This window comes from Panthera leo, chromosome C2 (assembly GCF_018350215.1).
Source record: "Panthera leo isolate Ple1 chromosome C2, P.leo_Ple1_pat1.1, whole genome shotgun sequence".
NCBI classification, from domain to species: domain Eukaryota; kingdom Metazoa; phylum Chordata; class Mammalia; order Carnivora; family Felidae; genus Panthera; species Panthera leo.
The window spans coordinates 96,614,273-96,623,959 of NC_056687.1; the positions used below are offsets into that span (position 1 = coordinate 96,614,273).

The following is a 9,687-nucleotide window of genomic DNA, read 5'->3' on the forward strand; positions in this document are numbered from 1 at the left end:
AAGTTTGAGCAGGATGTCTAAGTGGCATGTACCACAAATATCACCTAGAAATAACAAATACCGGTTGGTTCCTGGCAGCTATCTTAGCATTTTCTTTGAACCCTTAGATTCATTTTAGGCATGTATGTTGAAGCATTGGTCATTATTTTGCAGGGATCTGAATTTTCCAGAAACCTATTATTTTAATTGGTGGGCACTTCTATGGTAATTAGATGACATTTTGTAGAACAAACATTGGTATGCTTTTTATATTATATATAACAATATCATTTATCAGGAACACTCTGATAAGGAATAAGAATCTGAGATTGTTTTTCCAGCTCTGCCAGAAGCTCCTTTATCCTCTGAATAATCACCCAATTATTTTTTTCTTCATTTTCTCATTTGCAAATTACATTATTTTCCCATGGTTGCCATAAAGCATAAACAATAAAAATTTCTTGTGGAAGTGTTGGAAATCTAAACAGTTAGGAAGACATGATAAGAAAGCTAGCTGCGCATTTAAAAAGGAAACCAGTAATTGGACCTGTTGCTTTTTTTTATGCTTTTGAAAGGATGAACGGCAGTCATTTTAAGGATGAGAAGGCTTTGGTGACCAGTCAAAATTCAGATTTACTGGATGACGAAGAAGTAGAAGACGAGGTGTTGTTAGATGAGGAGGACGAAGACAATGATATTACTGGAAAAACAGGAAAGGAACCCATGACAAGCAATTTACATGAAGGAAATCCTGAGGATGAGTATGAAGAAGCCAGTGCCCTGGAGATGAGTTGCAAAACGTCTCCAGTGAGGTGAGTTAGTAAATAAGCAAGAGCAGGTGCATATATGGTAGCAATTCCTTCCGCTTTGTTTTTCCATGAGGACAACATTTCCGGTGCTAGCAGTTTATGAGTAATGAATCATAAGAGCAAAGCTGAGTTAACAAGGCATGTTTGTTGTATTCATTTTGATTAGATGAAAATAAGGTGGCCATCAACATAATCCACAAGACTACAAATACATTGCTGTTTGGGAAACTCTAACCTGAGATAGATGTACAAATGAAAATTAAACGAGTACCCGGTCATTTATTTAGACCCTACCTGTAAAACACCAAGTAAAATGGAGATATCAACATTATCTAATTCATTTAAAAATCCGGTGTGTTATAAGTCAACTAATATTGAGATAAATTTCACCTAATTTGATATATATGTGTTCTATACAGGTAGGTTTTTAAATGGAAAAAAAAATTAACCGAAGAGTTAAATTTTTAGGAATATTATATTTTCGTCTGGGTAGTGGGAGCTGACTAAATATTATCATAACTGGCTTTATTTTAAGTGGAAATTATAAGCCTATAAATTGTGTCTCCACTGCACTGCTGATTTCACATCATTGACTTTAACTCTTTACCTCTTATACACACGTGCTTTAGTTATGGAAAATCTTGAAACAAATATGTTTTTAAGGTACAATATTTGTAAACACTTTGAAGAACCTGATAATGGATGCATGCTTCTTTATACTGCAAATATAATATGAAGTTTGACAGCTGTATAGATTCAGATGAAAAGTGATTTGGTTGGATAACAAACGGAAACAGAAAAAAAAAACCCTCTGTGCTTTCCCATTGGTTCATTTTAGGTATAAAGAGGAAGAATATAAAACTGGACTTTCTGCTCTAGATCATATAAGGCACTTCACAGATAGCCTCAAAATGAGGAAAATGGAAGATAATCAATATACTGAAGCTGAGCTGTCTTCTTTTAGTGCTTCCCATGTGCCGGAGGAACTTAAACAGCCGTTACACAGAAAGTCCAAGTCACAGGTACATATTTTCCTGCAGTACAGCATCATGGTGACATTGTGCCTTTGAGGCCAAAAGGCAGCTAGTTTCTCTCTTTGCAATATTCTAGAATCTGAACAGGTTCAGAGGCTTTACTCAAAATGTTCACATCTTGCCTCAATGACCAAATCCAAAATGGTTAACCAATTAACATGGCTGCACTCTACACAGAGACTTCGGTGACAAATCTTATCCTATGGTGATTTTTCTTTTACTTGGCAGTTCCCTTACTTCTGTATAGATAGTTCATAATGTTTGCACCTGTTTATATATTACTTCAGAATTGTTTTCTAATTGGCTTGAATCTGTAGTTTTTGTCAACCTAATTATATTTTCAGACTTCTGGAAAGTGAATCCTGCCTTCAATTTTTTTTTTGGTCCATTACTATGTGTAGTTAATTAACAAGTTATCTAATTATAGCATTTAAGAGTGGACTAAGGATCAGAGATGAAATGAGTTGCCCAAAGTCTGCAGCAACTTACTGGCAGATTTGGAAATAAAGCCTATTAATTTTTATTGACTGAATCAGGACTGTGGTAACTAAAATAAATCCATTTAAGGATGCATAAATACCAATTAAAATAGCCTTCATTATTTAATCACAAAATAAAGGAAGTCAGTATTTTCTGCCTGACATCCACACTCAACCAGGTTGTTCATTTCATTTAGGTCAATTAAAAAGGAAAGAAAGAAAGAAAGAAAGAAAGAAAGAAAGAAAGAAAGAAAAGAAATTTCCTGTTCCTACCACATTTGTTGGCTATTTTGGCCTAACTGATCTCGAGCCCATTTTGGAGGTATCAAAACCTGACGTGTCAAACCATGTGACCCTATTGGCTTGTACATTTGGAAATGATTTCCTTTTTAGCTGAGATGTTTGCGCTGGTCTTAGCAAATGTGGTCATATCTCAACTAAGGTTGGGAAAAGCACTGTGCTTGTGGGATGATGTAAATTTTTAAATATTAGTCAATTCGGCAAAAATCTAAGATACCATGTTCTTTTTGAGTTGGAAGTGAAAACACCTCACCTCAGCACTGGAGTTGCTGGCTATGTGAACTTGAGAACATCACTTCATGACTGCAGGTACCACTTCCTCATTGGAAAGTGGGTGAATCGAGGAGGTATCTAAGATCTCTTCCTGCTCTATGATTAAGTGGAGATAAAAAAAATATTTTTTAATTTATAACATTAGAAGTAAACCAGCCATAGTAGACATCTAATTTTTACCTACAGATAACCATTAGAGGTAGCTAGCATTTTTTTTAAACACTTGATATCCCATTCTTCCTTCCTAATTGATCAGAGAGATACTGGGGGATCCAGGCTTTCTTTTCTGTTTTTAAATTTCTTTTAATTATTCCATCTAAAATACGTATAATTGTAAGACACAATACCTAAAAATTCCTGAAATAGTCAGAAATGGTTGAAAACATAAGGGTCAGAGAATCTAGAGATAAAAGAGGTGATATATTTTGGTACCAGCATTTTGACATAAAGTCCCTGCCCAACTGGACTAAGACTTACCATCACAAGAAATACTAGTGTTTTGCAATCCTAACTCATATTTTTTGTATTACTTGATCATGTCATATATATCAGTTTAAAAAGGGTCAGTCCCTTTTGCATACTAACATTATTTCATGAAACTTTTTATTCATTCATTCAGTTGTTATTAACTAGCAGTTATGTGCAGGGCACTGATCTTTGTGCATGAAAATGTTTATTTCCTTTGATTACCAAAAGGCAATATTTATTCTATATTCTATATAAAAGACAGTATTCTATATTTATTATTTTCTAGAATCTGAATAGAGATAGATGACTTACTCAAAACTTTCATATATTTACTCTGTGATTTTGATAGTGATTGAATCCAAGAGAGTTGACCAATACGACAGTGGCTGCATTCTGCATAGAATCCTCTTTGAAAAACCCTATCCTAAAGATTAATTTCATAATAATAGGTACTATTTATTTCAGGCACTCTATGTTCTATAGTGCTTGTAATTCCTTCGCAGCCCCTGGAGGCAAGTTTTTATTATTATTATCCCCATTTGATATGAAGAAAGTGACCTTGAAAGGCTAAGCAACTTGCCCAAGGTCATACAGCTATTTGAAGAGAGGCAGGTTAGAAGCCAGAAGTCCAAAATTTTCTGTATGTTCCCTTTCATTTTTCCAAATATTAGAATGGGTTTTGTTAAAACCATTTCAGAGTATTCTCTATGTTGATCTCTAAAAGTGGGTATATTATAAAAATAAAGTTCAATGCTCACTTCACTCATATTTTAAACACTTCTAAGGACAAGGACTATATATTCTTTATCATTGATTCCCTAGGACCTAGCACAGTGCCTGGCACAGAGTAGATGCTTAGGAAATATTCCTTATATATCTGTTGAGATTTTGTAGAGGTCTAGAAGGCAAATTGCATGCGTAGAAGTCAAATGTGTACATTTAGAGCAATGACCCAGCAAATGAGAATCAGCCTATGAGGGCAGATTTTCTAACTGATTGCCATGATTACGGAAGAAACCACAGACTGGCCACATGTCTCAGCATGACTCTCAGAGATGAAATTCTGCTTAACAACAGAGGCATTTTGTCTTTATTTACAGACAGTGGAATGTCTTTGGCAGGACATTAATGATTCCACTTCAGCAGCATTTTGACAAGCAAGTTTAGCAATGGATGAGACCAACAATAGCAAATCAACAGTGAAAAGTTCACTCACAAGTCAAGACCAAACATTTCATTTGAATATTTTACTTGGCAGCAAATGGGGGATTCTCTGAACAGTTATTTAGAACTGACATGATAATGAGGAAGAAAGAGCACTTCTTCACAGAACACCGCCATGCACCTTATGCTCGGTAGACACTGGAATACCAGTTGGTTAGAATGTTGTTGGGTCTTGTGTTTTGTTTTAGGTTGTGGTAGGGCTGGCTTGATCCACCTTAGCTTTCAAGGTCTTTGGGTTGGCTTTGAATATATCAAACATGGAGGGAAAGCAGACAAAGGACTGGATTAAAAGTTGGGCAGAAATCCATTGTAGTTATGCCTCCTCAAGTTGAGTGACTTGTCCAGTTGAGTGACTTGGGGCGAGTCATGTCATCTCCTTGCTCTCAGTTATAGAATGCAGGAGTTGGTGGGACCATGTCTTCTACTAGACCCCAGTGCTGTCAAGGCAGGTCTATACCCTGCTCATATTTGTGGTTTCGGTCATAAACACACAATAATATTTTTGGTGCGTTGAACATGGGCATGAAGAGTGGATGGATGACCGTATCTATGGTTGGGCAGGGGGATGACTCATGTTTCTCAGTGGAGGCGTTGTTGACATTTTAGGCAGGATAATTCACTTTTTTTGTCCTGGAGAGTAGATACTTTTGTGGCCCCTGGGCACTGAAGGCCAGCAGTAACACCACATCATTACAGGAACAAAACGCCCCACACTTTTCCAAACATACCATGAGGGGTGCTCCTACTCTGGGTCCCTTCTTCTGCTAACACTCACCAGCAATATTCTTCAAACTAAAAGTGATGTTTTCCAATGCCACTTACCAAGTCTCTCCTCTTCACCCCAGGCATATGCTATGATGTTGTCATTGTCCGACAAGGAGTCCCTCCATTCTACATCCCACAGTTCTTCCAACGTGTGGCACAGTATGGCAAGGGCTGCTGCGGAATCCAGTGCCATCCAGTCCATAAGCCACGTATGACATTACCAAGGTCGACCAGAGTGGGACCAAGTCCAACAGTAGCATGGCTCTTTCATCTAGGACTATTTAAAAGACTGCTGAGCAGAATGCCTTAGAAACCTGAAGGGTCACTCATTTAAAGTCTGGTGACCTTAAACTGAATGCTTAAAAAAAGAAAGAAAGGAAAAGAAAGGAAAAGAAAGAAAGAAAAAAAAAGAAACTATTTATTCTCGATATTTTGTTTTGCACAGCAAAGGCAGCTGCTGACTTCTGGAAGGTCAATGCGACTTAACGTGATTCAGTGAGAATGAGCAACTTGCTGGGCAGAAGGCGTCTTCGTCTGCCCTGCCCTGGGCTGTGGGTGGGTGTGAGGGCTGTGGGGATGGCGGCATTGGCACGAATGAACACTCCATAGAAACTGAATTCTTTTTTGTACAAGATCACCTGACACATGATTGGGAACAGTTGCTTTCAATGACAGATTTAATTTTTTTCTTTGTTAAAGTTTTATGTAATTTAACCCTTTGAAGACAGAAGTAGTTGGATAAAATGCACACTTGATAATTATAGAAACTGATAACAGGGAGTACTTGTTCCCCATTAACGTTTGCCTTCTTAAGTACATTGTTTAAAACTAGGGAAAAAGGGTATGTGTATATTGTAAACTATGGATGTTCAGCGCTCATAAAGGTTCAGTCAGTGAAGTAACCTGTTCATCACCAGTACCGCTGTACCACTACACTAATAAAATGTTTGCCAAATCCTTGTAATAACATCTTAATTTTAGACAATCATGTCACTGTTTTTTAATGTTTAATTTTGTGTGTGTTGCGTGTACCATGTATTTATTTGTTGGCAAACTATTGTTTGTTGATTACAACAGCACTGTTCCAGTCAGCCACTACTTTCTGACGTCTGAGGCACACCCCTTTCTGAATTTCAAGGACCAAGGTGACTCTACCTGTGTGTGGGAGTGCCAAATGGTGTTTGGCTTTTCTTAACATTCCTTTTTTGACGTTGTTTTGTTTTCCTTCTTAATGAGCTAAATACGAATAGATGCAACTTAGTTTTTGTAATACTGAAATCGATTCAATTGTATAAATGATTATAATTTCTTTCATGAAAGCATGATTCTTCTAATTAAAAACTGTACCCCATATTTTATGCTGGTCGTCTGCAAGCTTGTGCGATGTTATGTTCATGTTAATCCTATTTGTAAAATGAAGTGTTCCAGACCTTATGTTAAAAGAGAGAAGTAAATAACAGACTGTATTCAGTTATTTTGCCCTTTATTGAAGAACCAGATTTGTTTTTTTTTTGTTTGTTTGTTTGTTTGTAATCTCATTTTGAAATAATCGGCAAGTTGAGGTACTTTCTTCAAATGCTTTGTACAATATAAACTGTTATGCCTTTCAGTGCATTACTATGGGAGGAGCAACTAAAAAATAAAGACTTACAAAAATGGTTATTTTTCCCACTGTGTGATATTTTCCCTCTTTGTGCAATTGTAGTTTCTCTAGGGATCGAATGATTTAAAGATAAGACATCTGGGGACTTGATGCCCTGGTAGATACATGGAGTGTAGAGCATGTGTGTATTGTTTTGAGATGATGTAGGAATAGACCTTGACCCACCACGAATTGGGATATCGCTGACTCATTCTTCTGGACTTTCTCTTTGTGGAGCAAAGTCAGGGCTCATGTGCGACACCACACGGTCCTGGTTTTACTACATGTCCACAGCACCCATTTTATTTTTGTTATTTTTTTAAAATTTTTTTAAGTTTATTTTTATTTGACACACACACACACACACACACACACACAGAGTGGGGGAGGGGCAGAGAGAGAATGGGAGACACAGAATCCGAAGCAGGCTCCAGGCTCCGAGCTGTCAGCACAGAGCCTGTTGAGGGGCTCCAACTCACGGACTGTGAGATCATGACTTGAGCTGAAGTCAGATACTTAACTGACTGAGCCATTCAGGCTCAAAATTAAAATTTTGTTTTTAATTACACAAACACTGTTAACTAATTCACAAGATGGAAAAAAAAAACCTTTTAACTTTTCCATGTTTCTTTTAAGTCTTTGCATGCAAAATATCATTTTTTATAGTTATAGTAAGAGTGTAGGCATAATGTTCTTTCTTTACTGTGGCAAAAAAAAAAAAAGTCAATACGTACTGTTACAAGTTCAAAATAATAAACAGTTGCCCCATATAGTCCATCAAGTTCGATGTACTATAATTTCTTCAACCATTTCAATTTCGTTGAAAATTTAGGTTTCCTGCATTTCACTAATGTAAGCAATGGTATTTTAATTTCCATGCACAAAATGTTTTTTGTGTGTTCATATGTGTACATATATGGTTGGGATGTGAAGAGTGGTATATCCATATGATAAATTCTCCAGTGGGGGAGGAATTATGAATTGGTCTTGCTCCTTAAATATAATGCCAATTGTTTTAAAATATGGAAATTTCATTTTTGGCTCACTGCAGAGGTTTTAACAAGGCTTGAATAAGTATGACACATGGAAATAGATACAGACTAATTTCTTCATTCATTTACTCATTCTTAGCCACAATGCCATATACAAAGAGAATCACATTCTTTTCTAAATGTCAGTAGTATAGGAATTAGATATATAGGGTATAAATGTTAATTTTTTAAATATAAAGTATGTATACGAAAAAGCATTCAGGAAATCTACTTAAGCTATAAATCTGGTCTGTAGAAAAGGAAAAGAAGGATCTAGTACTTGGGACATAAGAAAAGCACAGATCTGGAACATGCTGTGCATTTTCCTTTGTTCTAAAGAATATACCTATAAATTCTGAACCAATTTGAATATTCTCAACGCTACTAAATTTTTGTTAGGCTTTGAGCATGACATTTCAGTTGTTTGCTAATACGTAGTGGCTCCAAATTCCAAAAAGGCTTTCAAGCCTTACATTTCTGCTGTTGTCTCCATTTATTTCGCCAGCAGTCCTGCACCACGTGCCCCTGTGGGGGCTGGTGAGATATGGTGGAGACAATATTGGATTTGGAAACTGAAGGCCTGGGTTTGAGGTCGGGGTCCACTGCTTCACTGGCTTTGAGGTCTCGGGCAAGTCACATACCTCTCGAAATCTCATCTATGAAACCAGGGTAATAACACTTGCTTCTGCTGCTGCCGCATTGGGTTTCTGTGACTGTCAAAAATCAAAATACAGTTTTGGAAATCTTTGCCAAAACTTTGACACCTGCAAGGCATTTATAAATTTCATGGTAGGAATTAAGGAAACAAAATATGTGCATGTGTCTATGTATATATGTGTATACATATATGAACCTACAGACACACATACACAAACATTATACTAAGAGAAAAGTTTTAGAATGTAACAGAAATCTACTCTAGACTTTACAGAAGTAGACATGGACATTTTCTACAAAAAAAATATTAAAAGATAGTTCCTGAACAAATATGTATCTTTGAAAAATAAAGCTTAGCCCTTTGAAGATACGAGCTATTCAGTATAATTGTTGAGAGCTCTCAAAAAATTTAAGGACAGTTAAGAAAGCACATTTAAACAGTAGGCACATTTAAGGCTGCCTGGGTGGCTCAGTCGGTTAAGTGTACTGACTCTTGATTTCAGCTCAGGTCATGACCCCACGGTTTGGGAGTTCAAGCCCCACGTCGGACCCTGTGCTGTGTGGACCCGGCTTGGGATTCTGTCTCCCTCTATCTCTGTCCCTCCCTGCTCACACACTCTGTCTCTCAAAGATAAATAAATAAATAAATAAATAAATAAAAAGAATAGGCACATTCATGGTTTTTTAATTTTCAGGTAATGACCATCAACCAATTTTATTTCTGTACAGAATAAATGAGTTATCCATTTTTAACTGCCTGTTATGTCAATGTCCTGCTGAAAATATGCACATCCGTTACCTCAGTCATCCCAGAAGGCCTGAAGCAGGCAGCCTTACTCCTGTTTCACAGATGAGGAAACTGGATCTCAGAGAGTTCGAGGACCTCGCTCAAAGTTAATAGGCTGGGAACTGGCTGGCTGAGATTCCAGGGGTGTCTGGCTCCTTATCCCACTCTTAGCTAAGAGTCTCAGACCTCCTGATTGAGGCACAGCTAACAAAAATCCAAAAAGGAATGTTCCAAATCAA

The 9,687-nt window shown here is 37.0% G+C and overlaps 1 protein-coding gene across 6 annotated transcripts in view; it reads left to right on the plus strand.

Moving 5' to 3' along the window:
• Positions 1-6,188, plus strand: part of MECOM (MDS1 and EVI1 complex locus) — a 557,439-nt gene extending 551,251 nt beyond the window's left edge. For all 6 annotated transcript variants that reach the window (XM_042954308.1, XM_042954311.1, XM_042954309.1 and 3 more), the window contains 3 exons: positions 555-791; positions 1,627-1,810; positions 5,412-6,188. In XM_042954308.1, the coding sequence (XP_042810242.1) occupies positions 555-791; positions 1,627-1,810; positions 5,412-5,546 (556 nt within the window). In that variant the 3' untranslated portion in view covers positions 5,547-6,188. The remainder of the gene's footprint in view (positions 1-554; positions 792-1,626; positions 1,811-5,411) is intronic.
• Positions 6,189-9,687: the final 3,499 nt, after the last annotated feature.